Source organism: Asterias amurensis, chromosome 10, assembly GCF_032118995.1.
Source record: "Asterias amurensis chromosome 10, ASM3211899v1".
In the NCBI taxonomy this organism is placed as follows: Eukaryota; Metazoa; Echinodermata; class Asteroidea; order Forcipulatida; family Asteriidae; genus Asterias; species Asterias amurensis.
The window spans coordinates 18,511,538-18,532,954 of NC_092657.1; the positions used below are offsets into that span (position 1 = coordinate 18,511,538).

At 37.8% G+C, this 21,417-nt stretch overlaps 1 protein-coding gene across 1 annotated transcript in view; it reads right to left on the reverse strand.

Annotated features, from left to right (window-relative positions):
• LOC139943338 (uncharacterized) overlaps nt 1-20,283 on the reverse strand; it is a 46,230-nt gene extending 25,947 nt beyond the window's left edge. The window contains exons 1-4 of the mRNA XM_071940173.1: nt 20,258-20,283; nt 7,742-7,849; nt 6,373-6,522; nt 2,138-2,335 (exon numbers count right to left, since the gene is read on the reverse strand). Coding sequence (XP_071796274.1) covers nt 2,138-2,335; nt 6,373-6,522; nt 7,742-7,845 — 452 coding nt within the window. The 5' untranslated portion in view covers nt 7,846-7,849; nt 20,258-20,283. The remainder of the gene's footprint in view (nt 1-2,137; nt 2,336-6,372; nt 6,523-7,741; nt 7,850-20,257) is intronic.
• Nucleotides 20,284-21,417: the final 1,134 nt, after the last annotated feature.

Sequence of the window (21,417 nt, forward strand, 5' to 3'; positions counted from 1 at the left end):
GCAAAGCTGAACTGTTCCTCTTTAAAATGATGCCACATTTGCAATGATTACATGTTGCTGGACTTGTCTACATGAATAACAATGAGGCAAAGTCACAAATCAAATGTGCCAAAATTACCGTTGTCTGTGAATGGTCAATAGGTAATGCTCATTAACCAAACCGATCAAGCTTTTCAGAACTATTACACAGTGATTTTCACCAGTGAGCTCATCGGACACGATTTACCCTCATCTCATGAAAAACACCTTGTTTGATGGGTATTTGCAAGAAGATATTCTACAGCCGGATGCAGTCCCATACTTGCAGACTTTGGACCAAACGCCATCTTTCAAGATGACAACGCTCGCCCCCTTCGAGCCCGACTGGTGATTGACTACCTGAAAAATGTTGGGGTGCACCGGATGGATTGGCCCGCTTACAGTCCAGACCTGGATCCTATGGAACATCTGTGGGACCAGCTTGGCCTCGCTGTCCGCGCCAGAACCACCAACACATCAACTGTGGCTGACCTAACCAGGTTCCTTAATGAAGAATGGAACGCCAATTCCTCATCATCAGCGCATCACAAGACTTGTGTGCAGCATGAGAAGAAGGTGCCATGCTGTTATCAACGCCTTCGGATCATCCACTCGTTACTGAACTTTTTGTATCAATAAAGTGTAATAAGATCAGTAAGTTGTCTTGCTCTATACCCAATTTCTAGTCTCAATCAAGTGGATTAAGATCAGTAAGTTGTCTTGCTTGTTTGAATTACAGTGTCAATTCATACAGTAACACCAAAATATTGCTAATTTTGGCACATTTGATTTGTGACTTTGTCTCATTCTCATTAACGTGTTCAAGTCCAGCAACATGTAATCATTGCAATTGTGGTATCATTTTAAAGAGGAAGAGTTCAGCTTTGCAATAATACATACCATATACAAAAAGAGTATTTAATAATAACAAATATACCGGATTGACCGAAAAGTTTCCTTTCTAACGAAAAGAAAAATATATAGAACGTAACCAAAATATATAGAACGAAATAAAATATATATAGAATGAAATATATATCTATATAACGAAAAAATAATTGATATATAACGAAATAATAATATAAAAATAATATAGAATAAAACAGAAATATATGGGACGAAACATAAATATATAGATCGAATCAGAAATATATAGAACGAAACAAAAATATATAGAACGAAGAGGGCGCACTGTGCGGCCTGGCCATTATTCGTCGAAGGGGGCGCTTCGTTCTATTTCCAGCTCAACCGGAAGTGGGACCATATCTTAAGAACTACACAACCGATTTTCAATCTTGTTACTCTTATAGACTTCTTAGGCATTTAAAATAAACTTTGAAAAGCCGTGACCCCAAGTTGACCTCTTCTTCCGGGTCAACCGGAAGTGGGACCATATCTCAAGAATTACACAACAAATTTTCAAACTTGTTTTCAGTTACAGACTCCTTGATCATTGTAGCACTTAATCCAAGCAAAAGAACACGAAACAGCTTTGTGTTTGTTCACAAACACCTAATGTCTAGTTACCACCATTGAGTTTGTCAATTTTCATAATCACCAAGAGGGATAAGTATATTGGCCAATTATTAATCTTTGTCCGAAATATTGAATATAAATGTTGTGATAAAGGAGCGTAATAAACATGTTCTTTATCAATACCTGACGGGAAAGTCTCCTGATTTAGGGACTTTATAATGAACGAAATAATAATATAAAAATAATAAGTAAGTTTCCGTTTTGGTTTATAACTTGATATAAAACTACTTCTTATTTTTAATTTTGAATTGGTTTAGTTTCAAAGACTGATTGAATTTCAAAAAGTCTAACTCGAACTCTGATTCACTGAGCGAAACATTTCATTCAATTATTGTAAACACTTTTAAAATGTTGCGTTGCGTTTTAGAGGACCAACCGATTTCACGAAACGCTAGGGATTAATTCTGTTTTGAGTTAGGACAAGTAACTTGTTCTAACTTATGGTATGTTCAATGCGTCCTAACGTTTATGGATACTGAAGTCCAAAAGTTTAATCCTAAGTTAAGAAGGGGTTGGTGAAATCGACGGCCGCACTATTTATACGTATAAGAAATCAGTTATGTTGCACATCAATAATTGATACCTTCCGTTTGCCGTTGGTGTTCTGTCGTCGTAATAGCTAGATTGTTCCTCGTGCTTGGGATAGAGGTAAAAGCCATTTGTGCCTCTATCAAGGGTTCTGTATTTCCCAATGAGGTACTCGTTGAAGGGTAAGGGCCCACCGATCATCGTGTCATTCGTCTCGTCGGTAGCGGTGATACAACATTTCGATGCCTTAGGCCTTCAAAAAAAAAAGGATTATAAAAGGTATTGCTGTCATAAGCTTTTCATGCCATGGTAAGCTTGTGAAAATCATTTTTAGCAAACCAATATTTTGTCAAGGTTTGCGACTTGGGTTACAAATCGTGAATTATATATATCAAATTTTTACGATACGGGCAAGATCATTGGGCCGAATTCATACAACAACTTTTTGATTGCGTTTTTGAGCAATTGCTTGAAGTGTTACAAGACGCCAACATGACAGCTTGACCTCTTACTTGTTCGTGATTTACAGAGAAGATTATTTGTTCCGTGGAAGATTTCATCATGTTTATGCTCGGTACAGATGACCGGGCTCGGCCTAGAGAAACAATCGGGAGAAATTCCACCAATCCAACCTATCGTAAATTGTTTTGTTTCGACAAACAAAAATGAATGTTCGTTCTATTTTTCTTTTCAGTTCATGTTGACACATTCATGCAGCCATAACTAATACATTTTTTGCTTCAAGTACAGCTGTGACGGATTTGTTTTTCTTCAGAAACATAACGATAAAAAAATCATCACGTGTCTGAAACCATTTTTAATGTTAATAATCTATCCCATTTCGGACAGAAAATAAGCCCCTGCTCTTTCACACAACACTTGTGCGCACAAACACACATATTCATGAATATGCAGTGCGGTCACAGCCATTCCAGATAAAGGGGGTAAATAAAACTAGAGCGGATAATGTTCTCGCATACAGCCATGAATACAGTGCATGTAGCCTGATAATTATTTCCAAACTGAAAACAATAAAGAGTGTTATAATTGTCATGCTTGTTGTAGTAGACTGAACAATAACAATAACAATAACAATAACGATAACGATAACGATAGCGATAACGATAACGATAACGATAACGATAGCGATAACGATAACGATAACGATAACGATAATGATAACGATAACGATAACGATAACGATAACTATAACGATAACGATAACGGTAACGATAACGATAACGATAACGATAACGATAACGATAACGATAACGATTTGAGTGTCACAGATTGACTAATGGAAGCAGTTGCAAATAGTTGTTTTGTATATTTTGTGGTACACTAAAATATAGGGCCATGATTTGCTGTTGTAAATAGTGCTAACGCGAGCTGCTACTGTGCAACTACTGGGGCAAGCGCTACTGGCTACTGTGCAGCGGCTACAGCTACTGTGTTGTAAAATCATTTTTGTTTAAAGGAATTGTTGGTCCAAAAGCGGAGAATTGCAAGTTTGATAATTTGTCATTGTTTTATTGGAAAGCGTGCCGATACCATCCCATAATGTTAGCGACCTTGTTCTTGTACAGTTTTGGTTCATTTTTAGTTATTATAGATATCCCTTATCCACCCGGCTAGTAATTTCCGAGAGTGGAGGATTTGACGCTTCTGTAACATGAGAAAGCACATGTGAATGTCGGCCAACATACACTGAGCTATGGTGGTGAATGAGAAAGCCGGAGAGGCGAAACCTTTGCATCAATTGAACCGGATAATCTGGAACTGGGAAATAATGCCAATATGAACATCCAATGAACACTTGTACGAACATTGATGAACTATGATAGTGTAGATTCAACGAGAGAGTTGACGAGCCTAAGGAGTGAGGTTAACCCTTAGAATAGACAGTTGTTGAACACTTGTTGGATTATTGAGACGTTACCAAGTACTGTGACATATTGGGGTCGAATTATTGAAAAGTTTCAAAGTACTGTGATATGTTGTCGAATTATGGAGAATTTGCAAAGTACTGGAGATAGATTGTTGAAGCATTGAGAATTTGCAAAGTACTTGATATATAATATTGTTGAATTTAGCGAGAAGAAAGAAGCTGAGAAACTAGTTAAGATTACTCGGAGTCTGTAACTCCAAAAGCTAAGAGTTGAGGTGACTGACTTCGTGGATTGGAAGTAGTGAATTTTGAGGGTTGGATTTATTGTAGTTTGAGGCGTGAATTTCGTTGTTTAAGCGGTGGCCACAGAAAGGAACTCAGAGAGCAGAATTGTGTTGTAAATAAATTTGTAATATTTTGTAAATATAATCTTGATTGGCTTGAGTGCAAATTTATTTCTGCAGTGTTTGGTTCTTCCTCGGTTGCAACAACAACCCCGATGCGTTGGTTGTGACATTGAGCAACAAAGGATAAACCAATCTAGCCCTCCCTTTTCTTGCTAATTTTGTGAACCCGATACTGACTTTGTTCTCCCAAAAGTATTTTATAGAAAAAAAAAAAACAGCAGATTTCAACACTTTGAAAACATCTTCAAGAACATTTGCTATATATTACCGAAAAAACCTTTTAACCGTTCTTCCAATCCATCTCCAGATCTAGATCTCTTCATTGGAATCGGGATCATACAGTCGATAATGCAAACATACATCATCACACACAGTTTACCCCTCTCAAAAATAATGAGGTGATCCATCGCGAGGATGTCAATTCTTACACTTAATTGCTGGATATTTAGACAGATTTAACTTATGGCAGTTATTAAAAACGAAGCGGAACATAAATACTTTTATAAAATCACTTTACTTGTACACAAATCTGAGATTGAAGCAGTATATTTCGCGATTTCGCCGACGAAAAAAAACAGAGTCACTCGCTTCGTCTTTCACGTGGACGGAAGCATGAGTGTATTGGGCTAGTGCCCAGTACAAGTGTGTTCGTTGCCTGCATACGGGAAACCAATGGAGCCAGACTTTACTAACTACTTACATACCCATTACGGGTCACGTCTTCAGATATGAAAGGAGTTCAACAATTGGATCGAAAAAGGCCCTATATTCCTCAAGACCAATCAAAAATATTATTACATCACTGCAAAAAGCATTTTATTTAGTTTATTTAGACATGCGATCCAGTTGTGTAAGATGAATGGAACGGCGGTGCTGTTCAATTTAGTGAGCAAACCCCGGGAAAACTGAGTTGACCTCCATAAGTATTAATTACACTTTTGAGCGTTTTTAGCAGTTCTTCAATCCAAAAAGGCCCTATGTTCTCGAGTTGCATGAATTTATAAACAAATATCGTATCGAAAGGGGATGTTTTATACACTCAAACACTGAGCGATCTGGTTTGATTCCTGAGCGATTCCACGATGGTGTATAGTTGCTCAAGTTATAAAGTGGTGCATTTGCTTTTTAATTCTGTGGAACACATATTTCACTGCAAATGTTGGATGGGAATTTTATTCAGTAAGATAGAACGACAAAACCAATACTTGATCAAATCATTTCTGACGAATAATTTTGACCAAAACTGCACTCCCTTGTTGATCACTTTATTTGACCATGACTGTGTGTAGCTGTGTTTTTCTATACCCACTATTGGTCACGTGATCACATGTAGTCGTTTGGAGGGTTTACGCAGTAGGGGTTGCGTCGCAATTTACAAAATTTCTGTGTTAAACAGTAACCCAACTATGCGTAACATTTCTGACACAACTCTCGAGGGTACTAGCCAAATCGCCACGTAGCCCAACATTGCGTAAGAAGGTACTCAACTTGCGTTCCCAACACATTTACTCAGCAAGTTTTCACACTTCTTATTTAGAGTGCATGTAAGACGGACGTCCTCTACATTATTATTCAGCCCAGACTCATGACCCAACCCATAGCCAGCGCTAGTGTATATGATTTTTTTTGTACGTCAATGTCTGAGTAAATATTTGTTAACGTTGGTGTTATGTGATTTGGGGCACAAATCGTGCATATTTGGACCAACATTGGAGTGGACAATATTTGTATATTAATTTGTGCAATGTTCATAATTCAATAAAGCCAAGGAAAGGCCGAATTAGTAATGATAACAGTAAAGATCGGTATTTAAACATAAAATATATTACACGTCATATACACGTATCAGTTATGACAAATAAATTGCATTGTGTTATTAATAACTCAAAACATGCTCATGTAGGCCTATAAGTTTTACAAAAAGAAAATGAATTTTTACTTTTGATAACTATTGCGTATCACGTGCGTCAGTCAAAGACGGATATCAAAACTTACTGATACGGGTGGTTACACACCAAACAATTGACTTGTCTGTAGAGGACACAGAGCGTAGCATTAATGTTTGCTTCAGATCCACCTGCTGGACTCTGGCTCGATGGCCACTCAGGTGGGGATGCTGTAGGAACTTCCTTTCCAGCACAACAACTGTCGAGAAGGTAAAATATAACACATCAAGGAACAGATTATAATGTTTGGATCTAGTTATTCCTGATATTCGAGATAACCAGAGGATGAGAAAAACAATCCAACCTAGTCTGTTGCATTATTAAACCCTGCTAGCTAGGTCATTACAAATCAATGGATGGTCAAATGAGGGAATTTTGTTTTTAGAGCCGGAGTAACAAAATGCCTAACAAAGCTCAAAAGGCCTTTTAAAGGCAGTCGACGCCATTGGTAATTACACTCAAAATAATTATTAGCATAGAACCTTACTCGGTCACGAGTATTATTTTATTTCGAGACCTCAGAATTAGATTTCGATGTCTCAAAATCAAGCGTCTGAGAGAACACAACTTCGAGTGACAAGGGTGTTTTTGTTTGTTCATTGAACCAATTGAGCTTAAATTTGTACAGGTTCGTTTGTCTGCATATGTTGTGATAAATCAAGTGAGAAGCCTGGTCTTTGACAATTACTGATATAGTGTCCAGTGTCTTTAATAGACCGGTTGTGCTGCGAACGTCACGTGACCTGAGATGGGTATTACACATCAACAAACACGGCATCTGCATATCAACGTGCATTAAAAAGACTTATGATTATTGTTGCGTTTGTTTGTTTGTTTTAATAGAGGCTTTAATTCTCGAAATCACTGAAGAATAGTCTTGAGTTTGTATCTTGGGACTTTAGCGGTTGCTGAAAAAAAGAAACCGAGGAAATTCTACGAGAATGCTCACACGAAGTCATAATTGTGTTTGTGCACGGAAAGTGTGGTTTTGTTGTAATGATTTTACTGCCACTATAAAGCAAAAACAAATCTCCTTGAAAAGCTGCGCATTCTTTTATTTTCAACCTTAACTTATTTAATAAGAAGGGGTAGCTGTCAGCAAGAGTCGGACAACTTTGAGGTCTCTTTCGGCATAGCCCGACTTCACGCCGTGCACACCGCACTAACCACGGCGCATGAGCTCGCTCAAACCTCGGCAATTTAGTTACGTATAATCTAACCATACTCTCAAAAGACACCTCTTAAGTAGTAGAATTCTGCATTTATCAAACACAACATCTGATTTAAATCAGTACGCGCCTGCTCATATATTATGTCTGTACTGGTGTAGCTGTGTTTTTATATACCAATCACATGATCACATGTTAGTATTGACAGCGCAATCGGTCTACTGCTTGAGAAAATAATGAAAAACTTACGACTCGGGAAGCTCCTTGTCACATGTTTCTTGATCAGTACTTGCAATGATATGCACCAAACCAAGCATGCACACGACGAGCACTGAGTAAGAAAGCTCGGCCATTTTACTATATTGTTAAAGGAATAAAAACAAATAATTGAAAATACAATGAATCTCTTATTTTCATATAAGTTTAAGTTGTACTGACACCAACATAAACCTTCCACTTGCTAAGGACCAAACCCACACACAGAAACAGTTTGTAAAGTATGGATTAAATTACCTCTTATTGGAAATAAATCAGTTTGATCTTCAAAATGAAATGCATCATACAAACTGTTGGATATCGTACGTCGGAACAGAGAAAAAAAAATTAAGTTCAGAGATTTGCCAATAACTTACAGGGTTTACATATAGTCAGGTTGCTAAGCGTAAAATATAAAGGTTACCATTACACGGCGGACAAAAGCACACTTTTTTCCCACAGGGCTTCCTAAGGGTATATTAATCAATACTAGTCGAGGAGCCCTCCAGAATTTGTAATTTCTTTTTATGTAAATCGCACAAATTCAAAATGGCGGCCTACATAACAGAATATCACTTTTTTTTTCCTTTTTTGTATAACTACTTTAGACCAGTGTAAAAGACACTTTCAATGAGTTCTCATTGTTTTCGAAGTATATATAGGGGATTGTTACGCTAATAAAAAACAACCGGTGTACACAGTTATACCACCTTTCTGGAAAGGAAAAGCACACTCTTTCCCGACAGCTACTAAGCCTATTATATACCAGCCATTTCTTTAAAGCCATTGGACACTTTCGGTAAACAGTGTTGTCCAAGGCCCACCCTTCATGTATCACAACTTATATATAAAATAACAAACCTGTAAAATATTAGGCTTAATCGGTCATCGGAGTCGAGAGAAAATAACGGGAAAACCCTACCTTGTTTTCGCACGTTTCGCCGTGTCATGACATGTGTTTACTGTAAATCCGTAATTTTCGTAGTCGAGAATTGATAATTGTTTTAATGTTTTCTCAAAAAGTAAAGCATTTCATGGAATAATATTTCAAGAGAAGTCTTTTACCATTACCCTTTGTAAGCCCTGTAAGGTATTTGTAAATCTGTGAACTTTTGTTTCTGTTCCGAAAGTGTCATGGCTTTAAAGTAATGCCAGATTGTATACGTGTTATGTTTCAAGTCGAGAGGTGCTTAGATCGGTAGAGCATTAAAATAAACATCAAACTCTCCTATTATTTGAGAAGTCCCCACTCCTGCTATAATCAAGCATGCAATGGATGTTGAGAGACAAACTGTAAAATGTCTTAGTCAATGACAAATCCAGACATTACTTCGACCAACCTGTGTTCACCCTGGCAAAGTCGGTACAGAAGAAATGACCAGATTCTCACTGCGAGAGTAAGCATGTGCTACATGTAGGTGGTATGCTAACACAAAAGGCACTCTGGAATAAGCTTGGGGATGTCTCTGCTTGAAGTTTCTGGCCGGACCGGACGACATTTTTCTAAGAGGAAGCATTATCTTGTGTGGCTGACATGTATCTGAAGGCATCCCACACAGAAACTCGATAGGCAAGCCGACAAGATCACTCTCTTGTCTGTGCACATCTCCATGAGTTAGGGTGTCATGCTCATTGAGGGCCCCAAAGATAAAGAGTCTGCCACAGCTTGAAGAAAAGAAACAGATGAGAAATCCTACTTTCATATACTTGGACCCATTAGACAAAAAACCTCATTCTCATCTTCACGGGCTCACAGAGAGAATCCTCCCCTCTTTCTGTATGTTGATTGTCTTGCAGGAACTTACACTGCTGTTCTTTGTCATGAACCGTGTAAACTACTCATGGAGGATGCCTGCTGTCCGCATCAGTGATGAGCTCCTTGCCCTGTTAATGATGAGTTGGGGAAGTTTTGTGTGCACTTGGTCCTTTCAGTTAGTTCTATGTGATCGCTATAATCAAGCTCATGAGCATAAGAACAGTGTGAAAGATTCAGGTGGAGCTTTTTGGCTCAAAGAAAACCTGTTGTTTTTATTAGTTATGGATGCTCTCGGGACCAGATACTTCCTGCTGAAGCAACTTCAAGAAGAATGACTTCTCGAAAATGTGAGAGATATCCTGGAGAACTTCCAGCAGAATGATCAGGGCCTCCCAACAAAGGAGATCTTCCAGCCACAGATTGTCAGCCTCTCAAATGCAATCAGATGAATGGGCAATTCTCCTTGGATTAGTTTTCAGGTCGTATGTGCATAGATGAATCAATTGTAACCGAATCGTGCACCTTGTGGGCTCGGATACAGGCAGAGAAAGATAACTTTGTAGCCAGAAACCCCCTGTCTTCAGAATATTTAGATCCGCCCCCTAGTTGAGTATTTGCGATGTTTAAAAAGCAAAAAAAAAAGATGTTGTACTCCTATATTGTCAAATTACCTGTAAGTCACTTAGCAACCACCTTGAGGTTTGTATGACCCCCAGGACTCAATAAAAATGATATTTTGTCATTTTGGCGGCCGTTTTGAAATTTAGCGATTTACATAAAAAATAACAAAAATTCTGGAGGGCTCCTCGGCTAATTTATTTAATAGACCCTTTAGGAAGCCCTGTGCCAAAAATGGTGCTTTTGTCCGCCGTGTAACGGTAATTTCACTAAGCCACCTGACTAAAAAGGTAATTTACAGATTTATTTTAAACACGTGTCATGACACGGCGAAACGTGCGGAAACAAGGGTGGGTTTTCCCGTTATTTTCTCCCGACTTCGATGACCGATTGAGCCGAAATTTTCACAGGTTTGCAATTTTTTTATATAAGTTGTGATACACGAAGTGTGGGCCTTTGAACAACACTGTTTACCGAAAGTGTCCATGGCTTTAAGTTATAAACAAAAGACAAATGAGGCAGGTGTAACGTACGTTCAATACTTGGGTTATATCCACGTGGTAAAAACAAGACAAATCGCCGAGCTCACGTTACAACGAAAAAACAACACTGGGTACGTCACTGCTGATAATTTAAAGAATGATTCGGTGGACCACATTAGCCCTCAACATGGAAAAAAAACAATCGTGAACAGTTTCAGTCATATTAAAAACAGAATAGTGGGTTTTGCTTGTGGATTTAAAATAAGGGGATCAATGTGTGGTGAATAGGTTTTCAACTAGTGGTTTAAACCCAACGAGGCCTGGTTCTTGATAACTTTACCGAGACGAAGTCGAGGTAAATTATCAAGAACCAGGCCTCGGCGGGTGTAAACCACTGTAGTTGAAAACCGATTTAACACACGTTGATTCCCATTCATAATTACCTTTTCGGTCAAAAAAAATCAACACTTTTTGGTCAAAAAGTAAAATAATGCAAGAATTATAATAATGTTCAATGATTTCTTTCAACACAACACCCCTCCAGGTATGAAATGGTAAGGCCCTCGGGTAAACAACTCCTTATAAGGGAATGCTGTGCGCGTCGCGCGTATCGCGTGATATGGAACAACTGTTCCAGCTGTCGCTCTCGACCATTGATCTCCATTATACTGACTGGATAGGACATTGCGCTATGCTGCGTGCATAAACACGCGGCCCAACAATGGCGGCGCAATTCCTTCAAACGGGTAAATTAATGTGCACTTGGTCGGGTTTGAGTCTGTCAGTTGAAGTTGTAAATTGAGAATAGAAATGTGGGGAAAACATGCCGATCGATAGTTTGAAGTATGAAAAAGTTTCTGAGTGAAATGCAATAAAGCAAACTAACTTTACATTTGTTTCTATCAAATGCCCTATTAGTATTATGATAATGATATTTAAATTTCTAAACAAACACTCGGCCGAGAAACTGTATTGGGATTCAGGTACATGTTTTTTTTTTATTCTTTCAGTTCATTGAGAAAATGGCAATAAACCATATAAAGACAAAACAAGAGTCGCTCCTACAATAAACAATTCGAGTAGGCACTAAAGTGAGAACTACATACTCGCTAAAATCGAGGGAAAAGAACAAGAAAGATGAAAACAAAATACTATGTGATAAGTGAGAGTTGACTCCATTAACAAATTTAAACTTTTTATTGTGAAGCTTCTATTCATCATGTTAATTGAAAAACAATCCCAACAGCAAAACTCCCATAACCGTTTACTGTTCCACCAGAAATAAATATTTTTATTTTGGTCACAAATAACGAAGTCGGCTATTTCCGAGATGACTGATCCTCTCAACGAACTTGTATCGTCTGTACATAATTCGCATATACTTGTCGCTTTCCCGAACCTTTTAATTATTGATGCTATGACGAACATCTGTTGAAATCCGGGCTTCCCGTCCTCGTCGATTCCAGACAACCATCTGTAACGGAGCGAAAACAAAAATAGTATTGCTCGGTAAAAATAACAAATACTTGGCCTATAATAATTATTTTAAGAAAGATAGTTTAAATTTCCGGCTTATATTTGAACGTTATATATAATAATAATAATATGAATCGCTAAAAAAAATGCAAAGGCCTACCTACTTATGGAAAGACAATCCCTTTGCCGACTCAGTTTTCCCTCCTCCAGTGATTGACAGCCGCGCACGACTTCACCATCAGCATTTTTAGTTTGTTTGATCCGACTCCAATTGTATTTATCCCCAAATGACAATTAAAAGGACGAAAACTTCTCTCTGCTTGCATCAACTCCGTTTAAAAGTGTACAGCGCATTTCGTGTGACGAACGGTCTTCAACATTGATCTCCATTACACTGACTGGATAGGACATTGCGCTATGCTGCGTGCATAAACACGCGGCCCAACAATGGCGGCGCAATTCCTTCAAACGGGTAAATTAATGTGCACTTGGTCGGGTTTGAGTCTGTCAGTTGAAGTTGTAAATTGAGAATAGAAATGTGGGGAAAACATGACGATCGATAGTTTGAAGTATGAAAAAGTTTCTGAGTGAAATGCAATAAAGCAAACTAACTTTACATTTGTTTCTATCAAATGCCCTATTAGTATTATGATAATGATATTTAAATTTCTAAACAAACACTCGGCCGAGAAACTGTATTGGGATTCAGGTACATGTTTTTTTTTATTCTTTCAGTTCATTGAGAAAATGGCAATAAACCATATAAAGACAAAACAAGAGTCGCTCCTACAATAAACAATTCGAGTAGGCACTAAAGTGAGAACTACATACTCGCTAAAATCGAGGGAAAAGAACAAGAAAGATGAAAACAAAATACTATGTGATAAGTGAGAGTTGACTCCATTAACAAATTTAAACTTTTTATTGTGAAGCTTCTATTCATCATGTTAATTGAAAAACAATCCCAACAGCAAAACTCCCATAACCGTTTACTGTTCCACCATAAATAAATATTTTTATTTTGGTCACAAATAACGAAGTCGGCTATTTCCGAGATGACTGATCCTCTCAACGAACTTGTATCGTCTGTACATAATTCGCATATACTTGTCGCTTTCCCGAACCTTTTAATTATTGATGCTATGACGAACATCTGTTGAAATCCGGGCTTCCCGTCCTCGTCGATTCCAGACAACCATCTGTAACGGAGCGAAAACAAAAATAGTATTGCTCGGTAAAAATAACAAATACTTGGCCTATAATAATTATTTTAAGAAAGATAGTTTAAATTTCCGGCTTATATTTGTAACGTTATATATAATAATAATAATATGAATCGCTAAAAAAAATGCAAAGGCCTACCTACTTATGGAAAGACAATCCCTTTGCCGACTCAGTTTTCCCTCCTCCAGTGATTGACAGCCGCGCACGACTTCACCATCAGCATTTTTAGTTTGTTTGATCCGACTCCAATTGTATTTATCCCCAAATGACAATTAAAAGGACGAAAACTTCTCTCTGCTTGCATCAACTCCGTTTAAAAGTGTACAGCGCATTTCGTGTGACGAACGGTCTTCAACATTGATCTCCATTACACTGACTGGATAGGACATTGCGCTATGCTGCGTGCATAAACACGCGGCCCAACAATGGCGGCGCAATTCCTTCAAACGGGTAAATTAATGTGCACTTGGTCGGGTTTGAGTCTGTCAGTTGAAGTTGTAAATTGAGAATAGAAATGTGGGGAAAACATGACGATCGATAGTTTGAAGTATGAAAAAGTTTCTGAGTGAAATGCAATAAAGCAAACTAACTTTACATTTGTTTCTATCAAATGCCCTATTAGTATTATGATAATGATATTTAAATTTCTAAACAAACACTCGGCCGAGAAACTGTATTGGGATTCAGGTACATGTTTTTTTTAATTCTTTCAGTTCATTGAGAAAATGGCAATAAACCATATAAAGACAAAACAAGAGTCGCTCCTACAATAAACAATTCGAGTAGGCACTAAAGTGAGAACTACATACTCGCTAAAATCGAGGGAAAAGAACAAGAAAGATGAAAACAAAATACAATGTGATAAGTGAGAGTTGACTCCATTAACAAATTTAAACTTTTTATTGTGAAGCTTCTATTCATCATGTTAATTGAAAAACAATCCCAACAGCAAAACTCCCATAACCGTTTACTGTTCCACCAGAAATAAATATTTTTATTTTGGTCACAAATAACGAAGTCGGCTATTTCCGAGATGACTGATCCTCTCAACGAACTTGTATCGTCTGTACATAATTCGCATATACTTGTCGCTTTCCCGAACCTTTTAATTATTGATGCAATGACAAACATCTGTTGAAATCCGGGCTTCCCGTCCTCGCCGATTCCAGACAACCATCTGTAACGGAGCGAAAACAAAAATAGTATTGCTCGGTAAAAATAACAAATACTTGGCCTATAATAATTATTTTATGAAAGATAGTTTAAATTTCCGGCTTATATTTGTAACGTTAGATATAATAATAATAATATGAATCGCTAAAAAAAATGCAAAGGCCTACCTACTTATGGAAAGACAATCCCTTTGCCGACTCAGTTTTCCCTCCTCCAGTGATTGACAGCCGCGCACGACTTCACCATCAGCATTTTTAGTTTGTTTGATCCGACTCCAATTGTATTTATCCCCAAATGACAATTAAAAGAATGAAAACTTCTCTCTGCTTGCAGCAACTCCGTTTAAAAGTGTACAGCGCATTTCGTGTGACGAACGGTCTTCAACATTGATCTCCATTACACTGACTGGATAGGACATTGCGCTATGCTGCGTGCATAAACACGCGGCCCAACAATGGCGGCGCAATTCCTTCAAACGGGTAAATTAATGTGCACTTGGTCGGGTTTGAGTCTGTCAGTTGAAGTTGTAAATTGAGAATAGAAATGTGGGGAAAACATGACGATCGATAGTTTGAAGTATGAAAAAGTTTCTGATTGAAATGCAATAAAGCAAACTAACTTTACATTTGTTTCTATCAAATGCCCTATTAGTATTATGATAATGATATTTAAATTTCTAAACAAACACTCGGCCGAGAAACTGTATTGGGATTCAGGTACATGTTTTTTTTATTCTTTCAGTTCATTGAGAAAATGGCAATAAACCATATAAAGACAAAACAAGAGTCGCTTCTACAATAAACAATTCGAGTAGGCACAAGGGTGAGAACTACTTACTTGCTAAAATCGAGGGAAAAGAACAAGAAAGGTGAAAACAAAATACAATGTGATAATTGAGAGTTGACTCCATTAACAAATTGAAACTTTTTACGACAAACATCTGTTGAAATCCGGGCTTCCCGTCCTCGTCGATTCCAGACAACCATCTGTAACGGAGCGAAAACAAAAATAGTATTGCTCGGTAAAAATAACAAATACTTGGCCTATAATAATTATTTTAAGAAAGATAGTTTAAATTTCCGGCTTATATTTGTAACGTTATATATAATAATAATAATATGAATCGCTAAAAAAAATGCAAAGGCCTACCTACTTATGGAAAGACAATCCCTTTGCCGACTCAGTTTTCCCTCCTCCAGTGATTGACAGCCGCGCACGACTTCACCATCAGCATTTTTAGTTTGTTTGATCCGACTCCAATTGTATTTATCCCCAAATGACAATTAAAAGGACGAAAACTTCTCTCTGCTTGCATCAACTCCGTTTAAAAGTGTACAGCGCATTTCGTGTGACGAACGGTCTTCAACATTGATCTCCATTACACTGACTGGATAGGACATTGCGCTATGCTGCGTGCATAAACACGCGGCCCAACAATGGCGGCGCAATTCCTTCAAACGGGTAAATTAATGTGCACTTGGTCGGGTTTGAGTCTGTCAGTTGAAGTTGTAAATTGAGAATAGAAATGTGGGGAAAACATGACGATCGATAGTTTGAAGTATGAAAAAGTTTCTGATTGAAATGCAATAAAGCAAACTAACTTTACATTTGTTTCTATCAAATGCCCTATTAGTATTATGATAATGATATTTAAATTTCTAAACAAACACTCGGCCGAGAAACTGTATTGGGATTCAGGTACATGTTTTTTTTATTCTTTCAGTTCATTGAGAAAATGGCAATAAACCATATAAAGACAAAACAAGAGTCGCTTCTACAATAAACAATTCGAGTAGGCACAAGGGTGAGAACTACTTACTTGCTAAAATCGAGGGAAAAGAACAAGAAAGGTGAAAACAAAATACAATGTGATAATTGAGAGTTGACTCCATTAACAAATTGAAACTTTTTACGACAAACATCTGTTGAAATCCGGGCTTCCCGTCCTCGTCGATTCCAGACAACCATCTGTAACGGAGCGAAAACAAAAATAGTATTGCTCGGTAAAAATAACAAATACTTGGCCTATAATAATTATTTTATGAAAGATAGTTTAAATTTCCGGCTTAAATTTGTAACGTTAGATATAATAATAATAATATGAATCGCTAAAAAAATGAAAAGGCCTACCTACTTATGGAAAGACAATCCCTTTGCCGACTCAGTTTTCCCTCCTCCAGTGATTGACAGCCGCGCACGACTTCACCATCAGCATTTTTAGTTTGTTTGATCCGATTCCAATTGTATTTATCCCCAAATGGCAATTCAAAGGACGAAAACTTCTCTCTGCTTGCATCAACTCCGTTTAAAAGTGTACAGCGCATTTCGTGTGACGAACGGTCTTCACCCGTTTGAAAAAATACGCGCGCGGCCTGCGTTTAGACGCGATGTCCTATCCAGTCAGTATAATGGAGATCAATGCTCTCGACCAATATGAATGAAGAAACTGTCTTATAAGCACAGGTGCAAGCTCGCGTGTGAGGCCCATGTTTCAACACTTTTTTACTGGTAAAAAAAAAAGGGTTTATACACACCCAAGTGACGTGCTCTCCACCAATAGGAATAGCGAAACTGTCTGAGGTATTTAAGAATGGTAGTTTATATATTGACTATTTTTTAACCTACGAACTGTACAGAAATATTCATGAAGTTGTACATTTTGAAGTAATTTTTTTTATTTTTGAATACAAAAACATTAGGTCAAAGGTTACGATAACATATTTAAGGTCACGGTTATCGACTTTCAACGAAAACAAAAATCATAAAAGATTTGGTTTGGTGATGCAATTCTCGTTACTTTGATTTTAAATTTGGAGATATTATGTGATGAAAATTAACATGTTATGACACAATGTTTACCAAAAATACTTTACTTTACTTTAAAATCTATACATTTTAGCAGTTTATGCCCTGACAACATGGAAAGTCGGATCGGGCAAAAAATTGTGTGCATAATTGCTCACTAGGAAACTACAAACAATTTCTATTGAGGTAAAAAAGTGCGTTGGTCTGACATGGAATAACCCGTTATTTATGTTCAACTCATTTAGTAGTTCAGACGGAAGACTTTATATTTTATGAATTTCTGAATTTGTGTTCAAACTTGTTGTTTTTATTCTGAAACATTTCGCTCAATCAATTTCGTAAAAAAAGTCGATTGTTATTGTAATAACTTAAATTGAGAGTAACATTATTACTATGAAGTTAAGTTACTACATTGTTACTGGTTCACAATGAACCAAGCGCAAGATTACAGCTGATTCCTTGTTGTTGTTATTTGTTTGGCTTTTCGTTTATTAGATAACTATTTTGAATTTCTGAATCAATAATGTTAAAAATGCCGCAAATGTAGCGTTGTGCACGGGACACTTGCTGACTTTTTTTTTATTTTTGCCGTTTCTCCTTATTTGTTGACCTCCCATCCAGCCGCGCAGGTCCTGCTAGTGGTTCTTTCCCAGTCCCGTTTCGGATTTTTTTTTTTTTTTTCACGTTCAGTTTATTACTTTCATATCCCGTATTGTTTATAAGTCTTTTTTCCCTTTCCCGTAGGCCTATTGTATCCCGGCCCCTTCCACCGTCCCCTGTCCCCTTGAGCCCCTTCCCTCTCCCGTCCCAGGCCATATAACCCGCGCCTCCGTTTGCCTTCGTTCCCCCGCAATCCCGTGTGTTTGCATTGTGCTTCCCTTGCCACTTGTCCCGTTATACCCCGTTGCGACAACCGCTAGACATCATTGCGTATTTAATTCTGCAAGTAGCGTGGTGAAAAGGGGGAGGGGTAAGTGGAGGGACACTCTGAGTAACGACGAACCGTTTGATTCCTATTGTTCCCGAGCAGTTTATTATTTTCCGGTCCTGTACCGTTTTCAAGTCCCTTTGTTTTCCCTTTCCCTATATATATTCCCAGCCCGTTTATTTTCCCATAAATTATTTTGCCCTTCCTCCACTCCCTGTTCCATCGTGTGTTCCTTCCCTTTCCCCGTTCCATAATCCCGCGCCTCCTGCCTCCCTTCCCCGCGGTCCGGTGCGTTGGCATTGTTCTTTGCATGTCAGTGTTTGCCCATAACTCATGTTTTCCAGTTTTGCGCGGGTCCCACTTATAGTGGCTCTATCCCTGTTTTTACGGTTTGATTTTTCCCAGTTCAGTTTCCCATATCCCATATCGTCATAGTCCCTGTTACTTTTTCATGTCCTTACCCCAGCCCTGCTAATTCTCTCTGAAATTCGTTGCACATAAATAAAAAAGAAAACTCAAACTAGCAGCAAAATCATGTTTGCTTCGGTGAGTCTTAGTTCGAATGCATCAATTGTAAATAGGTGGTAGAAATTCAACTTAATTATGGTCAAAGTGTAGTCTTGAATACCTAAAAAATGAAATAGAATCACTGAAGCGAATCTGAACGAGAAAATTGCAGATCATGTGTGCACGAAAACGAAATTGAATGCATTAAGAGCTAAAAAGAAACCCTAGTTTGAGAGGATTACGGGAAACTTCGTGAATTTGAATGCATGTCAATGAAATTGCATGACTTTTTGCTGAAATTGGCCGGGAACACCTAAACAAGGGAAACGTTCTGCCATCAGTTTTATAAAGCGTAAGTTGAATGTAAATCTCTGTGGATGTTTGTGTTTGTGTCGTACAAAAAGTACCCAAACCCTAACGTATTTATTGGGGGTGCAGGTACAGTAAACACCGGCCTGAGTCTTTGATTAAAAGTCTTTTGTATAGGTGTTCTCGGTAAATTTCGGAAAATGAGCAGCCAATTTAACCACCAGCCTATTCTATTTCGCACGAAATCGAATGTTACTAAAAAAGGGTCATTCTATTTCATTTTAAAACAAGTCAAATCTACTTTTACGTCCGTCGATTTAACAAATTAATCATTCAATTTAACAACTCACCGAAGCTGCATTCAAATTAGCAGGAGTGTTTTTGAGGCGTGTGTTTAGTCATTCAATTTCAGTTTGAGGCAGTAAATTCTGATAGTTGTGCAGTCTTAAAAACGCTTGGTTAACTTTTTGTTTCCTTATACGAATGTTAAAGGCATGCGGTTAATGTTTTGGCACTCCTGAACATAAATGCCAAGATGTTTGGCACGCCAACAGATAGTTGGTGAATATTTACAAAAAACAACAACTGGAAACACATTAAAAAACAAAAACAAAAAACAACATTCAAACACATTCAAATGTCAGGTCTTGGTCAGTTAACCATTGAAGGTCTCCCCCAAAGATAAAGAAATAAAAAAATAAAACAACCCTTATTGGGCCCAATGTAAAGTCTACTGGAAACAAATTTTCATTTATTGAAAGATCGATTCTTCAGCTCGACTTCGCCTTTTTGAAGGAAGCATTCCATCTTGAACATGTGATGGTACGAAACGGTTTGCCTTATACAGTTTATCTATTTATTCGTATTTCTTTAGTCGTACTTGTTTGAATTCTCGGTGAGCGAAATTGATTGCCTCTTTACGAAATTGAAAATGATTAAATCAGCAAAATCTCTAGTCGAACCAGCTTTGCTAAATTGAATGATGATTGTGTGTCATGAAAAAGAATGAGTGCTAGGAACGTGAATGCCTCAAAACGAAATTGAATGACCGAATTCTGAATTTGAAGCGCAGTAAAAACCGGTGAGGCAAAATAGCTTTAATTCGAGCGCCTGAAAATGAAATTGGCTGCTCATTTGCCGAATTTGACCGAGAAAACCTATATTTATGATGGCCTACTTTAAACTGTTCAATCATTCAACCAGTGTTTCATATGCCTATAATAATAACTTACCTTGTGTAAGCTGTCTTGCTCTCCGAGATAAATGCTGAATTTGATGATTTTAGTGGTACGTGTACACCTTTTATAACAATTACGCCGCAAAAGTTTGTACAGTACTGGCTCAGACCACGCCCAAAAGACATCACCGTCCTTTCGGATTCTCAGCGTGATTGATCAAAAACAAAATGACGTCAGAGCGCTTTTTATTTGGAACCAGTGGTCGGACATTTTAGCAAACTGTGTTAAAGGGCTACTTTATGTTACCATAAGTGCCGCTTCCCACTCTGATTTAATTTCATAACTTTGTTTCCCCTCCCCCCCCCCCCCCCCGCTGTTTATGGTATTTAGCATGAACCTTAAAGCCACCTGGCAATATATTTTCTTTTCAAACATAAGAGTATCATTATGTTTCTGAACAATAAAATATTTTTTGGAGTGGTTGTTTTTAACGATTTATATGTTTAAACAAACAAATAAAGTTGTGTGGGGGTGACTCCGCCTACCCTTTTTGTGACGTCAATCGAGGCAGACTTTGCCTCGATCGAACATCGAACTCGCGGGAAAACGTTTTCCCCTGATATTCTTTCTTGGTAAGACTTATTTCCTGATACTATCCTGGTCAGACGTCTTTCTCCGATATCTTATTCTGGGAAAACGTGTTTCCCTGATATTCTATTTTGGTAAGACGTATTTCCCTGATTTTCTATCTTGGTATAATACGTCTTTCACACGCTTCTTCTTTCCGGTTAAAATCGGAAGTTGAAATTTATCAAGAACTACGACCATACTACGTTGAAGGTACCGGTTCTGGTCCGATAACTGAGGTTAAGCAAAGTCGGGCCCGGTCAGTACTTACATGTGGCTTCGTATTGTCTGTGATCAAGGCGTTCTCGACATACATTTCCCTTTCGGTTTGTAAGTCTCTTCTACAGTCGAACATATGTGTGTGTGTGGGGAGGGGGGGGGCATTTTAAGAGACATTTATTTCATGTCAATATCTATCAATTTCATCTTTAAAAATTTATACATCATAATATGAAAGAGCTTAACTTCAAAAATGGATATGTTGGTGACCTTTTCTTGAACTTTTGACATGTCTTAATCGGAGTTGCTTATAAAATGCAACATTGGTAATCAAGCTGTGCATATATCCAAGCTGGGATTTGTTACTT